Source organism: Cariama cristata, unplaced genomic scaffold (assembly GCF_000690535.1).
Source record: "Cariama cristata isolate BGI_N322 unplaced genomic scaffold, ASM69053v1 scaffold2540, whole genome shotgun sequence".
In the NCBI taxonomy this organism is placed as follows: domain Eukaryota; kingdom Metazoa; phylum Chordata; class Aves; order Cariamiformes; family Cariamidae; genus Cariama; species Cariama cristata.
The window spans coordinates 5476-29198 of NW_009592780.1; the positions used below are offsets into that span (position 1 = coordinate 5476).

Sequence of the window (23723 nt, forward strand, 5' to 3'; positions counted from 1 at the left end):
ATGGATTTCCAGGGCCAGCTTGCCTTCTCACTGGGGGTATTGCTGTGCTGTGCTCTTCAGACATCTGCCGTTCAACATCCTGCATCTCACAACTGCACCAATGATGGTCAAAGAATATCCTTCAGCCACTCCTACAAGATTGACTTGCCCATGTCCTCCCAGATTACAGTGGAAGCAGATCCATTACAGCATGAAGATAGCAGCGGGGTACAGCTAGATCCTGGAGAGGCTGAGGAAAACGAAGAGCAGAATATAATCTTTAGGCACAACATCCATGTGCACACACCCAAAGGGGACTGTGAAACTTTGACCCACGTTAAGGGTCTGTTTGAAAGGATGGAGAAGCTTGAGAAAGAACTGGCAGAGCTGAGAGAGGTTTGCAGCCCTCAGAAGTGCTGTGGGGGAAGCCAAGGTAAGTAACAATTGCAGTATCTGTTCTTACGTCCCAGATACAGCCTGTTTACTGCAGAGACTTGGGGACTGGAATCCATTTGTCAAAGTTATCGGGGGTTCTCCGTGGGTGAAATACTCGAGTCCTACAGATGGGATGGTGCTCTGGTTTCTGTGATGTGAAAGGACATCTAAAGGTCCCCAAATGTGGTAGGACATACAATTTTTGCAACCAGGAGAGGGGAAATCTCCCCAGGCATCTCCCAGAAATGGAAGGGAACAAGTTCCTGAGTTTCACGTAGGTGGGAGGATTCAATGGAGGAATTTCTGGAGTACAAGGAGGGTAGAAGATGGAGGCAGCACTTCTTGATGCTGTCTTTTCCTTTCTCATTTTTGCCTCCAGAATTTTGCAGTTACCTCCTTGGTAACTGACTAAAAGAAGAGCTGAGTTGATGATGATGATGTTTTGTGGTGGCCACTGGCTGTGCCCATGATCGGAGTTTTATACCGCCTGGCCTCTAGGATATTGTTTGGGGAATGGAGACAGGCAGAAGTGCTAAGTCTTTGCCTACATGAAAAATGCAGGTGTATAGCAGATGAGAATAATGCGCTCTCCATCTTTATAACTGTGTTGAGAAATGGTGAGCTTAAATTACAGCCGGGAAGATTCAGGTTAGAGACTGTGCAAAGCTTTCTAATTGACTCTCTAGGGTGGGCATGGAATCTGCATTCCTGTTCCTGCCAGCTATAAACAAATGTGTTGGGAAAGGCAAGGGCAGAGCTGGTCCCTCCTTGGACCTGGGGCAGATGGACAAGGCGGTGTCTTCAGGTCTTTTTCAGCCCATATTTTCCAGTGATATTTATGCTTTCCCTTTAATGACTTTGAAACACCTTTGCACTACCTGCCCATTGCTACGCTCCTAACTTTTTTTTTTCTTCTTCTTTATTTTCTCTCATCGGTGTGTCACGCTTGCTGTTGCGCATCCTGATGCTGCTCTGGCCAGGTGTGTTACGTTGCAGCGGCCACGGGACTTTTCTCTCCGAGACCTGCAGCTGTAAGTGTGCCGAGGGCTGGGAGGGCAGCGACTGCTCCCACCCCACCTGCCCCAGCCATTGCAGCGGCCGTGGGCGCTGCGATGGTGGGAAGTGTATCTGTGATGAACCTTACTTTGGTGAGGACTGCAGCCATCAGCTCTGTCCTGAGAACTGCAGCGACCACGGAATCTGTGACACAGCCCAAGGGGTCTGCCAGTGCTACGAGGAATTCATTGGAGAGGACTGCAGTGAGAAACGGTGTCCCGGGGACTGCAGTGGCAATGGGTTCTGTGACACGGGAGAGTGCTACTGCCACGATGGCTTCGTTGGCCTTGACTGCTCCCAGGGTAAGTTATTTCTCTCTTCTTTCTTTCAATCTGAGTTTCCCTCCCTACCTCCAGTAAACATTTGGTTAATCCTGTAGGTAAGCCAAGCTTGGGGTCACCATGTTCCTCTCGGAGTTCCTGTTGGGCTAGTGGTTGCTGACTGGGTCCTTGTCTTCAAGAATTGCCTGGGAAACATTTCTGAATTGAGGAAAGGGGGAAATGCAGTTAAGGTAGTGTTAGCACAAGCCTGTGTGTAGCAGCTGGAGGAGAGAGCAAAACTGGGTGTGGAGCCTGTAATTAGAGAGAGGGAGACGGAGTCTGTTTCTTGGCATACAAATGAGACAATAGAAGGTAAAATAATCTTTGCTGCAGCGTGCACTGCTTGCTGATAAGGCAGTTGATTTGATAAAACCTGTGAGACAAAGGATGCATAAATCCTTTAAAGAACCTCCCTTTGACATGAGGTCTTTGGGAAATTCTCTCTTATCCTGCTTTGTTACAAGGCAGTAGGATTTGCCTGAGAAGACCTGACTGAGCTGACCTTGAGGCGTGTCCAGTGGTTTCTGCTTAATTCTGAAAACGCTATAATCTCCCTATAACCACAGGTTGATACTCCAGGCTTCAGCACTCAGCCTTTTACCGTGGAAGCCGCCCTTCCTTCTCAGCATGTCACTGCTTGGTCTAATCCTTCACAGCTCCTCGTGAAGGAGAAGTATGTAACAGCCACACGCTGAGCACCAGGTTATTGCTCAGTAAGGGTTTGCAGTGACCTTGCTCACAGGTCTTTTCTGCTCTGGATCATCCCTTACCTCTCAGCCTTTGATCGTTCTGCTTCGAGACTCACCTTTTATTTAAAAGATTATTAGCTCAAATTCTCCATCCAAACAAGAGCTCTGCATCAAAACTTCACTCCTCCCACCCCTTCCACACCATCCAGAGATGTTTCTCCGTGGTTTCAGCACCCTTCTCCCCTGTCAGTAGACTGGGATTTGCTCCTCAGGAGGCAGCACCTTTACAGAGGTGGCAAGCAGAGGGGTCTCTCCCAGAGCAGAAACAATTGTCCCAGAGAATTGTTGCCCACCCAGCCTCTCCCAAAGGGCTGGCAGGGTCCAGCCTTAGATCCTCTTCCTTACACAATGCCTGCAGCTCTTTTACAAGCTGTGAAAGTGGCCTCTGTTCTCTGAGTGAGCAAGCACTACAGTTAATGCATATAGCACAATCCATTTTGCTACTGTTTCCGAGCACGATGCCTCCACTCCTTTTAAAAACTTTTAAGTCCAAAGGCAAATGGTCCCCATCGCAGCATTTGTAGCCAAGCGCTCCTCTCCCATAGGTGTCAAATTGCCTTTTCTGTTCCAATTTGGGTTAGATTTCTGCATCCTGGGAGATTTACACTGAGCACTGTTTTTATTTATCATTATTATTATTATGGTGATGTTCTTTTTTTGTGTGTCTCAGATCATGAATGACATATTTTGTTGTGTATTGCCAAGGTAACTGGAATGTCTGAACATCTAGAAGTTACTGTCAAGCATGTGACAGTATAATTAATGTCTTGCCATTTCTTCTGAAGGACAAATAGAGGACAAGGACACATTGAACAGCAGGTATTGGCCTGTGCTCTTTCTGGACTTGGTTTACTGGCACTCCAGAATAGCACTGTGGGATATCTGAAGATGAATAAACCAGTAGTTTAAAACAGGGATATTATCAAAAAAAACCAGGTTTTTTGGTATCTCAGCACAATATTAGTTTAATCAGGAAGTCTTTGTGTTGATGCTGTAATCGGGAAATTGGAGAAGAAAATAAAGAGGGACTCTTGGCTGTTCCCAGGGGAGCCAGGGTTCCCCACAAGCCCCCGTGTGAGCTCTCGGCCCAGCGCTGGATCTGTAAATGTCCTCCTGGTTTCCTACTTGCTTCAGCCTTTGGGGCCTCAGCCTGCTGCCCGAGGAGAAGCTGCCTGACGGGGAGAGATGGGTGAGAGGAGGCAGAACACAAGATGGACCCTGGCACGGCCCACGGCCACCCGGCCTCCTGATTCCCCTCAGCAATGAGCGCCGTGCCTGTGGGGAACCCTTTGGCTTCGGGCTGGAGGTCCTCTGCTGTTGGAGAGCAAGAGGAGGAGGTTTGCGAGGGCGACAAAGCTCAGGCAGTGCCTCCTTCCCCTTCACACCCCCGGCCCTGACCAGGCGCGGTTTTGTCGAGTCCTGAAGTGCTTGGGTTCGTCACCTCGGCTGGAGAAGACGGCTCTGGTGCACCTCAGGGCAGAGCGAAAAACCACCTTGCAAAAACGGGTTCTCCTGGGCTAGAGAGTCACCGCCTTTGCAAGAAACCCTCGTCAAAACGTCCCGCTTGGAAACACAAACTGTCCTAGGCATTGTCCTAAACAGGTGATACTGGTTTCTTATGCCACAGCTCTCCTCTTCAGAGAGGCTGATACAATCCTCTTCCAAACTATGCTTACACAAGGGATAAATCACACTATATGTATTTAGGTTCTTTATTATTTTACTGCAAAGCTGGATTATTCAAATCCAGCTTCTATATCACAAGAAGAGGCAGGATGAATCTTCTCACATTTTGTACAAAGTTTTCGTCAAAAGCAATGGTATGCATATATTGAGGGCGGAATTTGGTGACAGCTATGAATTACACAAGGGAATTAATGCTGCCTTTCAAGAGAGAAGAGTCTAATGATGTTGTGTGACCTGATGTTGCTGATACATGCCTTTTTACAGGCACTTGCTATCTATTTTTTGCTGTTGGTTAGTGCCTTGCTAATGAAATACAGCTGGTAGATGGTTTGATCTGTTTATGATGTGCTTACTTGTAATTAAAATCAGGTAAGCTTTCTGACAGATGTTGTACATTGACTGCTTTCAAGGGCTGCTTCATGTGAGTATGGGTTTAGAAGCTGGAAAGAGAGTGTCCAGGAAATTACTGTATTTGTTACTGACAGCAATATTCATTTGCATTTAATGATATACTGTTGGGCAGAAAGAAATTGACAAATCCAAAATGACCACAGACTGGGAATTCCGGTTTTGCATTCTCTTTTTATTCAAAATAGGTTTGAAAAAATTTCTTTCTTGGCCATGTGAGCCCTGGACCAGATGCTAAGACAGCATCCTCACTGCAGTGGTTTTCTTTGTTTCTCTTGTAGTGCTCGCTCCTCAGAACCTGCAGCTGCTGAACTCCACAGAGAACTCTCTGGCTGTCAGCTGGGATCAAATGATTGATGTGGATAATTACCTCATTAGCTATTATCCAGTAGGGTATGAGACACTGGTGAAACAAGTCCATGTGCCCAAAGAGCAGCTCAGCTATGAGATTGTGGGTCTCCGCCCTGGCACCACGTACAATGTCACACTTCACCATGTGAAGAAGGGGACTGCCAGTGAGCCCAAGTATCTAGAAGCAAGTACAGGTAGGAGCAGGCAGTCTTTTTCTTCAGAGTTAGAAGTTATAGATTCAAACAAGTGGAGAGAATTGTTCGGCTTTGCAGGTTTGTAACATCCTGTCTGAGCAGTAGAGAGCACTTTTCCTCCCAGTCTCGGCTGCATTTTTTTGCCATGTTCTCTTCTAGAGAATCTGTGGCCAGATAATGTGTCGTTAGGGCTGAATGTATTGCAAATTTCCTGTCTCTCCCTTTATCTTGTCCAAATCCTACTTGCATTGACACCCCTGAATTCCAGGGAATCCATAACATTGCCTGCTGCAGGAAGCAGGAATACATGCAAGAGAAGGCCAGCATGTTGTCAAGAATAATGCACTGTTCGACTGGATGCAGAAGGGACATTAAAGTAGGCAAGATGTCATTCCTAGGTATTAATTTGCCAAACATGCCTGCAGCAGTGAGTTTTCCTCATGGTCTCCTCCCAGAACTGAATGAGCCTGATGCTACTGAGGTTAGGAGGCTGGATATGGAAAGACTGTATATTTGATGCATTCTCTCTCTCAAACTGAAGTGGCATTTTCTTAGCAGCTGATAGTATGCTGTCTGCCTGCACTTGGCAAAAACAGTGAAAAGTTTGGTTATTTTGACATTTTTCTTACTTCTAGCATAACAGGTGGGAGCTGAGAGCCAGAAAACTCTTGTTTTGGAGTGTTACCATGGATAAAACTAAGCCTCTTGAAATAATGATCGTGCTGTACTTCCTTAGCTCTTCAGTTAGGCTCAGGAAAACGTCTCAGGTCTTATCAGGTCTTAGAGCTGGCGACTAGGGAAGGATGGGGGCTGTTTAGCACCTTCCTATCTTATATTCACCTTTTGGTGCTGATCCTCCTTCCTCACGGCCCTCTGCTGTCCTTCTCAGTCCTGTCTGCGCTCAATGCCATCTGGGTGACAGAGGAGACGGAGCACTCCCTGGAAGTGGAGTGGGAGAACTCACCAACAGATGTGGATTATTACAAGCTGAAGTTCAGATCCCTGCTGGAGATGGATGAGAAGCAGGTCATGGTGCCCAAAAGCAATGACCCTAAGAGCAGACACATCATGACTGGTGAGTACTTGTGGGTATTGCGAACTGGGCAGGGGCAGGAGTGGCAGAATTGATTGACAGTCAGACCATAGTCCTGAGACAATTCTTCTCACCCTGGCCTACGGCATGCACGAGGTGAAGGCAAACTGGCCATCCGCACACGAGAGATCTATTGGGGCTCCCCTATCCCATAATGATGGGTGTCTCCACAGGGAGAAAGCTTCTGTGCCCTGTGGATAGCAAGTGTCAAGGCACATTCGTTCAGCTTTAATTCTGTCCTTGTTAGGAATAAAGTATATTCTTCTGTTTCGGAGCTGGTAACACTGATGTTATGGAAATCCCCACTTATTATAGTCAGCGTATGCCCTAAGGGCAAGCCTGGACCAACCGTGCTATTAAGGCATTCTCAAGACAAAAGGAAGTTAGATAGAAAGTTCCTCTCTGCTACAAGCCTAGAACTGGATAGACTAAGCAAAATAGCTTTCTTTAAGAAAAATTGCTGTCTTCGCTAATTGTTGGTAATGCTCCCTTTTGCTTTTTGTAGGCCTGAAACCTGGTACAGAGTACGAGGTCACTGTCATACCCGTGAAAGACAATACAGAGGGAAAACCATCCTCAGTGAGTGGTAGGACTGGTATGTGGAAAGTTTCTTTTATGATAGTGATGTTACTAAAGGCTTGGGGGACAGATCTGTCAAGATAGCAGCACAAAAGGTGAACAGTTGGCTGCTTCTTTATACATGGCCTGCAACCAGGTCTGCTTATACCTCGTTTAAGCTTGTCTACGCTGTATATTAAACACTAAACCTAGCCCTAGCTCAGTCTTTTGCCTTGGTTTTTAAACCTACAGTAACTTCACCCTTGACTAACAGCTCCAGCCAGACACAGGATGAGCATAGTAAGCTGGCCTCTGTATGTAATAACAACCCTCAAACGAGCTCAGAGCTAGGTCCAGCAGTAACTCAAAGTTTGGTGCTTCATGACTTCCCTAACTAGATCACTGACAGGATGACCTGGCTTAAACCTAGCACACCTGATTTGTGGTCTGGATACGGCCTTTCCTTGTGGATCCTCTGTGCAGCTGCCGCTGACTGCCTCGCAGCTTTTAGCTGCTGATGATTTGCCTGGTCTCTGAGCCCAGGAGCAGTAAGGAAGAAGGAACAGAACAGCTGGACTGAGCGGCAGATTAGCACACCATTGCCAGGCCTTCATTTCCACTGAGGACTGTGGTCCCAGCTCGCTGTCTGGCCTGATAGACCTGCCCCCAGGGAGGTGAAGTTGTCCAGTGGGCTGCACAGCAGCACAGCCTTAGCATTTCTGTGGTAGCTCAAGTCTTCGCCTCTTACATGTGAAATGACTGAAGAGGCTGTAGCTGGCACCTAGAGGTTGAGGCTTTAGACTGCTGCTTCTTGTAACAGCGCCAGCATCAGACGTAGTCATCTCCAGCATGGGGAGAGCACAGAAGCATCTTTCTGCTGGCTTCTGCTCCAGCTGTGTGCTCAGCACAGCTCAGAAGGCCTGGCAGGTTCTACTCTTCCGTGACTGTTGGTTTTCTTGTAACTGGCAGCCTAGCCATTCCAGACCTGAATGTTAAAGCAGATCTGGAAACCCTGTCGGTTCATCATTGCTTCAAGGTCTTAAAAAAAAAACCTGCAGAATATTTTTGAGCTATTACATTGCAAAAGTGAGCTTGAAACCCTAAAATTCAGCTCTTAAAAAAGGGTAGGCATGCATCATCCAAAGACTGAAGAATCCCGAATCAGGCCTGACATTCCTAAGGCTGTCTTGTAAATGATTCCATTAAAAGAAAATTGATTTTAAAATAACAAAACCTACAACCTCCACACTGCCATTTTAAGGCTGCTCTTGTTCCCTGTGTAGATTCTGATTATTTGGAACACCCTCGGCTTGTGTTTTTAAGCTGTTCTTCACAGGCATGGGGGCTGCAAGACTTCTTAAAAAGGGCAAGAAAAAAAAAAATCTCCAATGAGTAATGCTGCTCATATTGTTAGGTTACCTCTGGAACTTAGGAGCTGCGACTAAGACAAATACCAACTATTGCAGGAGCTACTGCTAAACTCTGATTCATCGCCTAAAATAGCAGAAGCCTTGGGGGAGTCTGAGAGACAGATCTGCAGGGTGGGCAGAAAGGGAAGAGCAACAAGTGGCTGACACTGGAGGCAGAGAAAGGATGGGGCCTATACTTGGTGCTGTGAGGAGGGCAAGTGAGAAGGTAATGCTCAAGTGGGTAACCCATGGAAGGTGAGGCGGGTAGCCTGCAAGATCTTCCTGCAGGAAAAAAAAAAAGGAAAGTTTCATCTAAATGGCAGAACAGTCCTGCTTTCTCCCTGCTCTGACCATGCTGGTTTCTCATGGATGCCTTTCTTTCTTGAATGGCTTTAGGGGGGAACTTAAGCAACTCTGTGTTTTAGCTGGCCAAAGCAGCAAGGAAAAAATGAAGGAAATGTGCACATGTCGTGACAGGTATTGTAGTGGTTTAATTCAGCTGGAGTTTCCTAATCCTGCACTTTGAAATGTTCTGTCAGGAATTGATGGCCCAACCAATGTGGCAACTGACCGAGTGACAGAAGATACAGCCACTGTCTCATGGAATAAAGTTGAGGCTCCCATAGACAGGTACATGGTGAGATACAGCTCAGCTGATGGAGACACCAAGGAAATAGAGGTGGGGAGTGACAATGACATCATCACCTTACTGGATCTGAAGCCAGGCATGGAATATGTCATCCACATCTGGGCAGAGAAGGGACCCCAGCAGAGCAAGGAGGCAAGCACCAGAGCTGTAACAGGTATGTTGTAGTAGCAGCAGTGGAGGGAGACAAGTTTGAATTTTAAACTCCTTCAACAATTTTACTTGTTTTACTAAAACTTCTCCTGCTTTGCACAGGTTTTTAGTGAGGCAAAAAATTCATCTCATTCTTACTAGTGTGGCTGAACAGGTCTCCAGCTCAGCTTGAAGACTCTGTTTTGAGGCCCTATGGCAAGGCACCAGTTACTATCGGTGCAGAGAACAGTGAAACACAGCCAAAACGAAAGCCTCATAACTGGAATGTGTAATTCGTGCCTTGCCTTTAAAATGCCATAAACCATCCCCAAGCTTTTCTTTGGGTGACTGTTGTGGCCTTTCTCCAACAGGACAAGGGGCTCATACATGTTTTTGCACAGATAGTCATGACAGACTGACTAAGTATTTAGTATTTGCTAAAAAGGAAAAACAAACTTATTTGGATCATGGTATAAATTAAGAATGATGTTGGGAATCAAATCTCCTGAACAAGACATTTGGTCGCTGTCCCCTGGTGACAGGGTCTCCACTGGAAGGGTGCTTGCAGCAGCATCTGCAACTGGATTGGGAAACTCCTTGAACCGCTGTTTTGCTCAGTTCTTATAATCCAGGCAGCCATGGTCCGATGTGGCGTATTGATTCATGGACTCCGAATGCGGATCGAAGACCCTTTATTAAAATCAAGCAAGCCTTTTATACCTCTACAGCGGGCTGACGTGTCAGCCTGTACCTGTGCTTCAGTAATTTTCCCTTACAGCATTTTTTAACTATTACAGACATAGCAACTTTAGCAACTTTCTCATCTACAAGGCCAGAGACTAATCTTTTTTACAAACAGCTGCTGAAACAGACCACTGTGTTCTGCTAACTGTATTCTGTATCTTAAAGCTTCACTTCTTGCTCCCATGGCTTCCTGCCAACGAGCATAACCGTCTCCTTCTCCCAGGGTCGGCCTTTGCTCACTGATGCTGTCGAGCTGGCTTGAGAAATACCCACAGTCCGATGTGGCTGTGTGTACAGGAGCAGTTTCTACTGACTATTTACAAATGTCTGATCTATGGGCAGTCTGCCCTTCTATAGCAGAAGTTACCTAGGGGAGTGTTTGGGACGCTCCACTCAGGACGTTAACCAACACATTTAAGCATATAAATCAGACTTAAACACAACAGGAGCTGCCTTGGGGAATTTATAGGGCTGTCTGAAGTCTCCACCCAGAGGGGACCAGTAAGGATCACTCAGTGCTTAATTATGAAGCTCAGTCAATCAGCTACTCTCAAGTTAGTCCATTGTCTCAAGCCAGCCCATGTTCTCACTGATACAGGTGGCTGGCTGGGGAGCTCCTGGACCACCCAGGGAGTTAAGGGGTTAAATGCACTCTGTCTGCATGCAACCAAAACCCACACCCAGCTGCAGTGCAATTATAACTAAGGAACAAACTTGATTTTCTTATCACACCAGAAAATTATTCACTTGATTTTTTTCTTGCCAGAGGTGAGCATCTTCCACTGCTAACTAGCAGAGCTGTGATTATTCAAAACACGTTCCCTGTGTGCGCTGCTCTAGGGTGACACAAATGAGCCTCAGCATCTTTCATTAAAATGAGAAGTAATGTATTTTCATCTCACAAAAGAGGTGAGATTAGTACACGCAGGTGGAAAATCACAACTTTTACTGTAGCTAATGTGTGGTAAATCATAGTGCAGCTAAGCTGGCGTGCGGTAAATGACAGTGTGGCTGTCAGATGGTTGTGTACTTGTGCCCCGGAGTTTAAAGCCTGCAGCAGAATAAGCCAGAATAAGAAATGCTGTTCCCATAATTTGGGAGGCATCTGCAAGTCCTTCATTGCTCAGGCTGCTAAGAAATATTTGCCAGTTCAGTGAAGGAAAAAATAAAACAACAACAACAAAATGTTCTGTGTAAAGGTCATGGGCTGTTAGGCTGTCCTTGAAGGGCCACATTCCTGCAGGCTGTGTTGTGATAGTGACTGAAGTGAAATCTAGCTTCACATTTCCATCTGTGAAAAGGGCAGGGGAACTATTGTAATAATGGGAGGAGATTGAAAGTGGCTTTTTTTTTTTTCTAGTGGAGAATGTGAACATAGTCCTGACTACTGCCATTGCCTGGTTTTTCACCTTGAAACCTTCTCTTAAAAAAAATTGCCAGTCTAGTGTCCATGTAGCAGCCAGATGGCTGATAGATGACACAGTCACAATCTCCTGGGATGGAGTCGGGCCTCTGATAGACAGGTACTTGGTAAGATACAACACAACTGATGGGGACACAAAAGGATGTGGAGGTGGGGAAGGACAAGAGCATCACAGCTCTGACAGAACTGAAGCCAAGCAAAAAGTGTGCCGCCGGCCTCTGGGCAGAGAGGAGCCCAGCAGGCATCAGAGCTGTGACAGATAGGAAGTTTTGCTTTAGAATGAAATAACCTTGTGCCAGGGGATCTGCATTTCAGACAGATTCTGAGCAGGTGATTTGGTTTTTTGGGGTTAATTCCCAGCGCAACCCAGGCAAGAGGTTGTGATCCTCAGAAAGCAAAAGGCAGTCACACCACGCTCTGGGTGGGCTGTCCTCTCTGCCCGTGTAGCGTTGGCTGTGCTTTTGTTGCTCCCCAACAAAGAGCCCTGCTGTTGCAGCTGTGAGGAGGAGACCTGGACCCCAGCTGGAATACCTCAGAATTGGGCACCTCCCAGCTTTGTAGTCCAGGCCCATCCTTGGTAAGAAATAAAGGATGAGAAGTGGAAGAAATCGGCAGGGCCCTTGAGGGGACGGAGTAATGTAACCTCATTGGGACAACCCGTGTTCTTCACTCCTAACTGTTCCTGCAGAAATCAGCAGCCCAGCTCACCCAGCCCACAGGCAGAGGGCTGACTGGCCCTGCCAAGGCTCGGCCACCTTGGCACCGACATGCAAATGTGTTCACCAACGTGTCAAGAATGGCAGGACTTGCAAGCTGTTAGCACCCTTGTTTTATCTACCTTGCGCTATATTCAACAGTACAAAATGATTGGGCTCCGCAAATGGTGATATCCAATGGTACTTGTTTGTGTCAGTTATTTACACTGCGTGAGCAAAACACAATTTATAGCTAAAGAGAAAACTTCTATTAGATATACCAGTTTGAGCTGGAGAAAAAAAAAAAGCACACTTTTGGACACACAAGCCCTTTTCAGGTCTTTGGGCATAGAATCATTTCCCAAAGCTTATCTGTTTTTTCCAAATATATTTGATAGTCTAATAAAACATACTACCTCTGCCTATAAAACTTGCGTTGTCTGTATCTTTAGACCATTGTGATTACCACAGCACTATACTAAAACTTCTAATAATTACAACTTTTGCTTACAGAAATCGACAGCCCAACTGAGCTGTTGAGTGACCAAGTGACAGAGGATGTAATTACCATCTCCTGGAACAAAGTCCAGGCTTCGATAGACAGATACAGAGTGAGCTACACCTCGGCTAATGGAGACACAGAGGAGAGAGAGGTGGAGAAAGACAAGAATGTCACTACCTTGGCAGGACTGAAGCCAGGCGTGGAGTACGTCATTCACATCTGGGCAGAAAAGGGGGAACAACAGAGCAAGAGGGCCAGCACCAAGGCTGTGACAGGTAAGGGGGCAATGGATTTTGTTAAGAGTATAAGTTACAGCCCAGCTTTGCCTTAACACTGAATAAGTCCATCCCAAGATGGGTTCGCAGCAGAGGGAGATTCAGGCTTAACTGATTAAGTCTTCAGGTTAGTGGATCTTGCTGTGAAACCTATTCACCATCATCACAGAGAGATTCTAATTACCTGTACATACTACAAATGGGCTGTGTTGTGAATACTAATAGGGATTAGGGAAAACGAAGCCTTTGCAGCAGTGTGTCTCATGTATTTGTACAGTCTTGTTTTATTTTAATTGGTTAATTTGTTTATCCTTCATCATGCAAATGCTCAGTTCCTTTTTGCAGATGAAGAAATTGAAGTGCAGAGAGATCAGCAGCATGCAGGACACCTTTTCTTGCAATAGGATGATTAATCCTTGCTCCTCAGTTGTTCTTACCGGGACTTTTTCCCCTGTGTGGCCAGTCCTGGTTAAGAAGATGTAGTGATCTGCCCAGCGTGAGGGTTACTGGTTTATAACAACATTGTAGAGCTGAATGTCTGAATTGGTTGCAAGCAGTTGCAAGTGTTTACAAGACCCATGCTCTAGGTCAGGGGCTTGCTGAAGGAAGATGAGTAAATGTGTACCTGGATCATCCTGGTCTCTTGACAAAAGAGCTTTGGTGATCCTCTCGCATACGTGTCATCTGTCCAGAAAGTGAGCTTCGGAGGCTTGTGACCGTGAGAAAACAAGAAAGTAACAGTATCTTGCTTTGCGAGGGTTCTCTTCTGTGCAGGTCAGGACTGGCTGTGGTGTTCCCTAGGAAAGCTTCTACAAGGATTAACGACAGAACGCAGCCAAACTACCTCAGACCCTGACAGCTCCCAGCTTTGTGGGTCGAAACAGTGTGTGGTCAGAAAATAGGGCTTGAAAAAGGAGGAACCTGGCAAGGCCCTTGAGGAGAAGGAGTGTCACAGAACAGCCTGACTATGACAGCCTGTGTTCTTCACTTTTAACTGTCTCTGCAGAAATCGACAGCCCGGCTCACCTGGTGACTGACAGAGTGACAGAGGACACAGCCACCATCTCCTGGGACAGGGTCCAGGCTCTCATAGATAGGTACATGGTGAACTACACCTCTGCTGCTGGTGACACCGAGGAGATGGAAGTGGGAAAGAATGAGACTACCACAACTCTGAAAGGACTGAAACCTGGCATTGAATATGTCATCTTCCTCTGGGCAGAGAAAGGAACCTGGCAGAGCAAGAGGATCAGCACTGAGGCAGTGACAGGTATTTCAGAGAATCTTTGTTGCCTCTACATGACACGATGTTGTGGAGGTGATCTCAATTTCTGGCCTGTCTTCTGGCCTGTTGCAGACAGCAGTTTGTCTTGTGGTCACCTGTGATGTGGGGACATCCATGCTACAGGCACCTTCAAGCTCCAGATAGAGATGGTGCCGAGTTTAGAGAACTTTTAGGAACTAATGACTGCTCTGTAAGTTCAGAAGCTATCAGCCCAGTGTGAGCTTCACAGCCCTTTGCTAAAGCACTGTGCTCCCTGCTGATCAGCTTTGCCTGCTCTTCTTGGTCTTCAGGCATGCTAAGCTTTGCAGGTGTGGCTGAGCTCTGCCCCACAGCATCCACTACTGCTGTTGAATCCTGCCTAAACTTAGGATGGTTCAACAAGTGTCACTGCTAAGAATAGCATTTATCAATGCATCAAGGCTTGGAAGGAAACATCCCTATTTTAATCATCTTCTCTGAAAAAATGAAAGGGTAGCAAATGGTTTGAGCCTGGATAAAGTCTCTTAAATATCAGTAATTCCATTTGTATAATCAAGGCTTTTGCTTACAGGAGTTGGCTGCTTAGCTAGGCTGAAGACTGACTGATTGGCAGAGGACACTGCTAACGCTTCCTGGGAATGAGGGAGAGATGGGGTAGGACACAGGTCTTGCTATCCTGATTAGTTTGAAGCCAGACGTGGTGTCCATCATCTGTATCTGGGCAGGGAAAGGAAACAGGCAGAACAAGAGGACAGGCACAAACACTCTCATGGGTAACCCGTGGAAATCTTGGAGTGTGATTTTGCAGCTATGGAAGGAGGAATGTAGTTTCACATGGTGAATTAGCTATGATTATGTTCTCCCTCGACCACTTCTTTTACCAAGGACTTCCTTCGTCAGTCATAATGCAGAGAACTGTTACACCTTGCTGGCACCTCACAGCTCAAACAGACATATTTGTGGGAGGGGCTGATAAAAGGGAGCAGGGTGATGGAACTGCCTCAGTCTCTCACATGTTTTTCTTTGCCTCACTGTGCCTGTGTCAGCCAGGAGTCCAGGGCCATGCATGCTCCCAAATAATTGGTCTAATGGATCTCCCTTAAGGTTCATAAGAACTTGGGTTCAAAATAGCCTCAAATTTCAGTTGGACCTTCTTCTGCACAATGGTTCTTCCCTGTATCTCTACTTGATATTTTACTCCCGAGGCCTCTGTCTGAAGACAGCCGTGCCTCAGTGCCTTACCTTGTCTTACTCCACTTCTTCATTGTCAATGGCAAGCATGGTGATTAGCCACTGAGACCCAGTAAAGCTACAGATGAGTTAGTCCATGTCATCCTTTGCTTCCTGAGGGCAGGATCTTGGAGCTTTAGAAAGCAAAAGTTTTAAGGGGAACACGTGTGTATTTTAGTTACCCACACTTTCTACTCTGCACTTTATTTCTTAGAAATGGACAGCCCAAAGAATCTGGTAACTGACCAAGTGACAGAGCACTCGGCCACCATCTCCTGGGATGGCGTCCAAGCTCCCATAGACAGGTATATGGTGAGCTACACTTCTGCTGATGGGGACACTGAAGAAATAGAAGTGGGGAAGGACAGGAGCGTTACCACCCTGACAGGACTGAAACCAGGCATGAAGTTCACCATCCACCTCTGGGCAGAGCTGGGCAGCAAGCAGAGCAAGAGTGCAAGCACTGACATACTGACAGGTAACTGTGGGCAGAAGGGAAAGGAGATGGGGCAGAAGGACCCTACTCTCTTGTTGTTTTACATTTCGTGATCTCTCTTTGCATTACTGGGTAATGAAGATGCACAGTTTAAACCCATTCTGGGGATAAATGCATGAGTACAGACTACCGTAACAGAGATTGCTGCTGTAGATGATCACAGAAGAGGCAGATGTCATAATACAAAAGTGATGACAGCTAATGGTACCCAGCTTATTTCACGAGCCTTTAATCAAAAGCATGCCGTGCATCATGTGCTGCTATCAAGCCTAACAATAACAGAGGTTTAACAACCAAAGTCAAACCATTTTAGAATTGGGGACAGTTAAAAATAACGGCCTGCCCTTTGACTCCGTGACCTTAGACTGGTCCTAGGAGACTGCCAAGCAGGCTTGAATCTGTCCTGTTCAGTCGGCCGTAAGGATTGTGGTGCACTGGGAACGTTTCAGGATCACTCCATATCCACTGGCCTTGCGAATGTACTTTTTCTTAGTTTGTGAATCAAGCTGGTGTGAGATGAGCAACTGAAGCTTAGATTTAGGGCAAGAGGCCAAGCAGTTCCCCAGTGCTTACAGAGGTTGAGGGCAGCTGATGGGGACAAATGGAGATCTCTTGAGGTCAAAAGACTGAACCTATCTGGAACTAGAAATGCAAGGAGATTTTCAGCAAATTGAAATGTCATTTTTTTGAACTGGAATGAAAATGGAGACACCTGGAAATTTCACATGAAGTGAAACTGCTGGGAGAGGGAATACATCTAGCATTAGTAGGGATTTTTTTTTAAAAAAATATCTGCACAAAAAAAATATGTACTTTTTTGTTTGTTTGCTTTCAGTGTACTTCCAAAAGTAATGATGACTCTGCTAAAACAATACAACTTCTAAGGTGGGGCGGGGGGAACAGACGTATTTTCTTGCTCAAGGTGATGGTTAATTGTTGCCTAGCATTAAGACTGGCTGTGTCAGGGAGCATTCTGCCGTGACCTCCTGCACCCGTGGAGACTGTGGCCTAAGAGCAGTGCTGTGAAAGTGGTGACCCTAAGGGTGCCCTTCCCGTCCCTTGCTTCTCCTGATGGATTTGGTACCTTTGAGCTCCCTCCTCTGTCCATCGGGAGGTACACATGTAGTCAGCTACTCCGAGAAGGTTTCTGGGTCGTTTTACCTAGAGCAATTGTTTAGCGGTCTCCCAGACGAAGCATGGGTTCATTAGATAACGAACTAATGCTTAACTCAGGAGCCTAGTGAAAGGTGGTTTCAGCCAGAATGAATAGGCAGTGTTTTAAACAACATGCTGTGTGAACTTTGGTGTTACTGTCCCTGTTGTTCTCCTTATATGTGGTATTTTGATTTCTTCTCTGCCTTGGTATCTGTTTTAAGTAGTAACCCTGTGCATGAGGAGTGCAGCAGTTCCTGGGAGAAGCTACACTGCTCCGCTCTTCTCATTTATCTAAGAGAGACATAGCTTGGCCTTGTCTTTCTCCACGGCCTTTTCACAACTGTAACATTTCACCGATGCATTAGAATTGTTGTTATGTTTATCCTCATAGCACTCTTAAAGGTCTGGGAAGTGTTGTTGCCTGGTTGATATGGAGAGCTGAATCGACGGACAGTGACATGGCCGTTGTCCCCCAGGGAGGTTTGTGGAAGAGCAGGGAATTGAGATGAATTATTCAGTTATAGGTTGCTATAAACTCAGCTGTACTTCAGGCTTGGAGCACTCTTCCCTGAAGGCCAACAGTGCCCACCAAGAACCTTCTCTCTAAAACTTGGAAAGCCGGACAAACCTCACTCCTTAAATTGTGTTCCTTAAGGTGTTCCCAAAATACAAAGAATATAGCAAACACAGTATGAAAATTAGGGAGAGGCTGCTTTTCCATTGTTGTGACATCCACCTGAGCTTTAGAAATTGCTTTTATCCTGAGAGGAGCACTGCAGCCCTGTTGTGGATATCTCATAAGGTGCTTTTCGACAACTGCTGTGAACTGGCATTGCTTAAAAATAATTCCGTTCTCCTTCTCATGCTGAACTTGGGCAGTCTGACTGCACAGGAAAAGTCTGGCTAGGCCTTTGATGTCGGTGAAGGAGCTGATGTCCCGTGTACAGCACAGACTAAACTGTAAAGCCGTGGGTTTCTTTGTGTTCCTGTGTTTACTAAAGAAGGCTGAAGCATGACAGCAATAAAGGCTGTGAAGTCATTCTTCATCTGCAGTAGGGAAACAAGGGGTTGGGGCTCTCAGCAGGCCATACTAGGGCTGTACTCCAGGATTAAGGCACAGACCCCAAACCTGAGCTGTCTGTGAGTGCTCCTCAGAGATAAGCCTGATGGAGACTTCTCAGGCAGACGTGTCAGGACCTCCAGGGCCCTGTACAGTTGACCCACTTGCAGGGCTCAGCAAGCATCCCAAACCAGATCTGTAGCAGAGCTTGCCATGTTTGGTCTAGGCTTCTGCTGCTTGCTAGCTATGAAGGTCACTGGGTGACTTCTGTAATTCCCAGTTAACAGGATCAGGCATTGAAAGCTCAGCCCAAGCCCTGCCCTGCAGTTGCTGTCTTTCATTTATGCAACGGGACTTGAATTTTCTTTTTCCATAGAGATTGACCCTCCCAAAAACCTCCGTGTATCAGATGTGACTCATTCTACTGGCGTGGTTACCTGGACTCCTCCTGCAGCACAGATTGATGGCTACGCTCTGATCTACCAGGGTGAAGATGGCACAAGCAAGGTACAGTGAATTCCTTGGTCCTGCAGACCCCACTGAAATCACCCCTATGATTACGGGCTCTGCCAGTTCGGTCTTGTGGGTATATGGACCACAGAAAAACAATTCTGAGGCGGAATCTATGCTATCCACAGCCCAGGGAGGGAGATCTTAAGGAAGGAGATGTGCTACTGTCATGAGTAGAAGATGTGGAAGGACTTTGTGACAGTGGAACACCTCTTCCCAACAGATCTCCAGGTGCAGAGAATGTGTTTGCTTCTTCACTTTGCTTTTCTAACTTGTTACTACCTGGAAGAGCAGCACCCACCAGGGGTAGGTTATCCTGTCGTGTTTCTCGAGACCTTGCCCCCAATCTTCCTTCAGAGGAGATGGACTCCATGTTTCAAGGATAGACAGTGAATGTGCCTGTCTGAACTCTACAAGAAATGCCCATTAATGCATTTGGAGTGTGAGGCACTGTGGTCCAGAAAAGGTAAATGCTATTCAGAGTTGGGTTGACCCTCCATCTGTTTTATTTGGCAGGAAGTACAGCTGGGTCCTAGCGAACAACGGTTTGTGCTGGAAGGACTGGAACAAGGAGCAAGCTATACCGTCTTTGTGATGGCCTATAAGGGAGATCACCAGAGCAGAAAGACAGACGGTACTTTCTCAACAGGTAGGACTTGGCCTTGGATGTTGCACTTTTCCCTGTGCTCTGCAGCTGTTGTGTGCTTTTATGGTAGAGGTCAGAGATGGAGTTCATTTTCTACAGATGCACTGGGAAACTACGTGATCATAAGCAAACCATAGTCTAGCAAATCAATGATGTGTCCCCTGGCTGGGTGTCCATTTTAAGCCACACCATCTGGAGGCTTGGAAACACAATGGGATAGCATGAGTGGAGATTGCCCGCGCTGGTCAGTGCTGCTGGCAAACCTTGCTAGCCAAGTGTGGGACAAAGCCTGCTGGTGAGCTGCCAAGTGGGCAGGAGACATGATGATACGCTAGAGATCTTTCTGCACCATCCTAGTAATGGTAGGGCACAGCTGTTTAAGTACTCTTGTGGCACTGGGTGGCTGCCCAGGTTGTTTTCAGAGGTCAGGAGATGCACACCAGAATGGCAGCAAATCAAACAAAATCTCACGCCGGCTTGCTGTGGGAGCCTCTCGTACTGTGCCGGTGCCCTCAGGGGTTGCCAACTGTGGACAAACTGTGAAACGCAGAGAAATTAAAGTCCCTGTTTACTGGCACTCCCACCTTCACAAACAAGGGCTCCTCTTCCCGCTCTCACTGCGACTCAAGACTGCATCTCCTGCAGCCGCTGGGGCCCCTATCCACGTGCCAGCTCCCGGGCGGCGGGGAAGGCTGCCAGCAGCAACCTGCTGATACAACTGGGTGCTGTGTGAGTGCACAGCGGCGGCTACTGCTTTCTTTACTTCTCCTCCTGTACTGTCACCCTTAGGAGATTCCTAAGGGTGCGAAATGCCTCCTCTGACTCTGTGGCCTGCTTTGCTGGTGAGAATTTTTGCCCCTCCTGTTCTCACAGTTAGCTTCCTCTACCCGTATCCCGCGGACTGCAGCCAGGCGCAGCAGGACAGAGACGCTTCCAGCGGCGTGTACACCATTTACCTCAACGGGGATGGCAGCAGGCCGATGCAGGTGTACTGTGACATGACCACTGATGGAGGCGGGTGGATAGTGAGTGATTCTCTGCTCCTTTTTTTTTTCTTTTTTTTTTTAAAAAATGAATGTAATCAGGTGGACCTGGTACTGGTGTTAGCTCAGGCTCCTTTTGCTCTACTGCACTGCTGCGTTTCAGCTCCTGCCTTGATGGAGCGGCAGGTTTTAGGAAGGGTGGCAGATGCTGATGTACCCCCTCAGAGTGTCAGTAGGCATGCTGAGGGAGGCTGAAGGACTCAAAGGCTTTTTCATTGTTTGGTCATGAATGCCGTACAGGCTTCTGTTATTGCTGATGGAGCACAATGACTGAGTTATGACAGCTTAGTGCGTTACTTCTTGCCAGTTGGGTCATGGAGTTGTCTGTGAGGGTGGATTCAGCTCTGTCCTAACATGAGGTAGTAGAGCTTGGCTTAACTGCCATTTTAAAATGAGTTAACTAAGCTATATAATATCATCTTGACCACAGTGTAAGGTTACCTGTATGGACAGTTAACGCAGTTCACCTGATGCCTGTTAGTATTTTAAATGCTAGTGCTGTGAGCATACACCTGGACCCTGACTACACGGTAGTTGTTGAGTGGCTAAAAGGAATCTGGAGGCAGAAGCACAGATGCTTTGAGGTGGGGAATGTGTATGAACATGAAGGAGTGAATCTGAGGTTCTGTGATAGCTGTTTCCCTAAACCACCAAATAAAAAAATCTTTATTCCCTTTTTCACCTTTCGTTTTCAGCGATAAGTGATTTTTCTCCACTGAAATAAATCATTGTGTGTTACTGCCCAAGTCCCTCTGATTTTGGTGAAGTTTAGAACCCCAAATGTCTTGTGGATCTTGTCTCTAAGCCTGTTTTGTCTCAGTGTTTAGAGTGCGCTCAGACTTGTGCTGTCCATAGGCATTTCTGGAAAGTAAACTAAAATTTGCACAACTAAGTATTCAGCCTAGTGCTTATATGCAGTCAGAAAACAGAAATGGATTCCTGTGTGTGCCCTGCTCAGGGGCAGTGTACTGTCAGCTACAGTCGTCTGCTCCTGAATGCTTCACCTTTTCGTCTGCATTTGAATCAGGATGAGCATTTCTCATTCCCATCCTCCTTGTCTCCTCAACCTGTCGGGAACTCTCACTCAGCAATCCTTGCTTTGCAGGTGTTTCAGAGGCGGAGCACTGGCGAGGTGGATTTTTACAAACGCTGGAAAAATTATGTGGAAGGCTTTGGAGATCCCACTGGGGAATTTTGGCTTGGTATGGTACATGAGTGTGGCTAGTGGAGAGGTGAAGATTAGCTCTGTAGAAGCATCTAAATGCTGAAATATCCAACCCCCCCACCCCGAGCTTGCAGTCTTGAACTGTCAGCTTTTGTGTCTTCCCTAGAAATGCCAATGAAGCATTCAGGAATCTCTAAAGGCCCGCTAAGTATTTCCACTGGTATCTTTGGGCTTTGGAGCAGTCCCAGAGCAAGCTAAACTCTGGAAAGTGTGTTCCTACGAGAGAGGAAATAAAGAGATTGCATTCATGAAAATGCAAAAGACCAGGATACTACACAAAATTTGGTGTACTCAGTCATTTTTTGTCTGTCTTGTTCTGTTAGTGAACTCTGTGTGAATCAGAGAATCCAACACTGAATAGGTCAAGGTCTTTGGAGCAATAGGCTTTAAATGTTCTGGGGAAAATAATGTTGTGCTACAGCCAGTCTTGTGCTGGTTTAGGCTGTTTGTTTTTTCTGATACTGCTGTCTTTTGCCAGAAAATGAGATAAGATGACATAAACTTGACGAAATATCATGACAGCATCAAGCAGGGAAGGAGGGAGGCAGGAAATTGCTGACTTAACCAAAATGGCCACAGGCTGAGAGTCCAGGACTGCAATGGTGAACAAACTTTTCCCATTTAAGAGTAATTCTTTTTTTGTTCTAGGTCTTGACAAGCTGCACAATCTCACAAGCAGCAGCCCCATCCGCTATGAGCTCCGCGTGGATTTGCGGACAGCCACCGAATCTGTCTACGCTGTCTACGACTTCTTCCAGGTTGCCTCGAGCAGGGACAGATACAGGCTGTCGGTGGGGAATTACAGAGGCAATGCTGGTGAGGAGTGCCTTGTACTTGTGCTGTCTCCGCTTAGCACAGGGAAGCGAATGCTGGGTCCTGTGTATTTGTTTTGCCAGCAACACCAGAGCTCGTTAGGTGTGGTTAGATCAGATGTGGTTCTCTATGAGGAGAGAAGCCTGTACTTCCTAGGAAGACTGAGGAGAGTGTGCCCACAGGCCCATCTCCTAAAAAGGAAGAGTTGCTTTTTCATGGGGAAGAGAGGGCTCTGTAACCCGGTGACACACCAGCTGAAAAGGCAGACTGGGAAGCGTTTCCCTGAGATAACCTGTGCTGATGGGGGAGCAACTTCTGGGGCTCCGCAGCTGAGAAGTACAAAGAAAGTGGCTTTTATTCAGGGTGGGAGTTTGCTCAACAGCAGTAGCTATCCTGGTGCTGGCTTCTGCCACTGGTAAATCCTTGCCATTGCTGTTGTGTCCATAGTCTTGCATTTATCCTTTAATATCCTCTTGCCATAAGGTTTAGATCTTCAGCCAGGAGGATCCAGCCCTTGGACACGCCCTTTAAGAGCAGCCCTTTAGAAATTATTGTCCAGACCTATCCTGTGCTTTTGCTTTTCCCCTGACAGGCCTGCTGTGTTCTGCCTGAAGGGTGTATAAGCCCTCAGGCTGAGCTGCTGTGGTATCTTACTCCTGTTCACGGCTTTCCTCCCTTCCCTTAGGGGATGCAATGACGTACCACAACGGCTGGAAGTTCACAACATGGGACAGAGACAACGATGTGGCTCTCAGCAACTGTGCTCTGACGCACCATGGCGCGTGGTGGTACAAGAACTGCCACTTGGCCAACCTCAATGGGAAATATGGGGAGAGCAAGCACAGCGAGGTGAGTGGCAGAGGTCCGTGTGGCCGTCGGCTCTTCTCCCTAGCCTTGAGAAAACACATGGCGGGGGATGTCTCTCCTTGGAGAGATTGCCCAGACTATCCTAACTCATTTCATTTGAAAGGAAAATGATCCATAAGGAAACTTAGAGCTCTTACTCTGTCCTCCCTGGATCCAGAGGACTGGAGCTCATGGCCTCCTGGTTCTTGTGGGCAGAGATACTTCAGGTGGAGCTGTCTTGATTTTTTTTTTTGAGAGGAACACATGAAAGAACACTCGCTGGGAGCCACACTAGGATGCTGGCTCACTGTCTCATGTAGCCTATACCTTGGCTTTCAGTGCATGCCTCTGTGTGCATCTCATTGTACAGGCTTATTTTGGGCTTGAAGATGGCTCAGTCCTGTTCTGTTCCAAACTGGATAGAGATTTGATTTATATTTGGGATGTCTGGAAGACTGATTATAATTAGTCAAAATCTGACAAACATCTCTGTTTATTGGAGGGCTAAATGGTATTAGAGGAGGGGCAGTGGTAGACTCCTAACACCTGGTCTGGCTGCTTTAGTAAAAGAAATTCCTTGATCTTTTCCCAGGGCGTGAACTGGGAGCCATGGAAGGGCCATGAATTCTCCATCCCTTTTACTGAGATGAAGATCCGTCCTCAGTCTCCCAGTAATGAGCCAGTCCTGGGGAGGAAGAAGAGGTCATAATTATAGAGTTGTTAGTAAAATGCATGTGAGAGACTGGCCTGGAGTGCAAAGATTTTTGGACACCTCTATTT

At 46.8% G+C, this 23723-nt stretch overlaps 1 protein-coding gene across 2 annotated transcripts; it reads left to right on the plus strand.

The window, feature by feature from the left end:
* TNN (tenascin N) lies at positions 1-23652 on the plus strand. 2 transcript variants are annotated; one of them, XM_009710065.1, is made up of 16 exons: positions 1-412; positions 1395-1772; positions 4915-5178; positions 6068-6253; positions 6777-6866; positions 8778-9041; positions 12392-12655; positions 13662-13925; positions 15364-15627; positions 18237-18367; positions 18887-19019; positions 19890-20041; positions 21165-21261; positions 21933-22100; positions 22783-22946; positions 23536-23652. In XM_009710065.1, the coding sequence occupies exons 1-16, from the start codon at positions 1-3 to the stop codon at positions 23650-23652; spliced, it is 3348 nt and encodes a 1115-aa protein (XP_009708367.1). The 2 variants fall into 2 exon arrangements, with proteins under 2 accessions (XP_009708367.1, XP_009708442.1); XM_009710140.1 differs by lacking the exon at positions 12392-12655.
* Positions 23653-23723: the final 71 nt, after the last annotated feature.

What these genes read in the sequence shown, in the direction of transcription:
- TNN (XM_009710065.1), top strand. Translation starts at nt 1, where the DNA reads ATGGATTTCCAGGGCCAGCTTGCCTTCTCACTGGGGGTATTGCTGTGC. An exon ending in AAGCACCAGAGCTGTAACAG is followed by an intron (nt 9,042 to 12,391) that starts GTATGTTGTAGT and finishes TTTTGCTTACAG; the next exon opens with AAATCGACAGCCCAACTGAG. An exon ending in AGACGGTACTTTCTCAACAG is followed by an intron (nt 19,020 to 19,889) that starts GTAGGACTTGGC and finishes CTGTTCTCACAG; the next exon opens with TTAGCTTCCTCTACCCGTAT.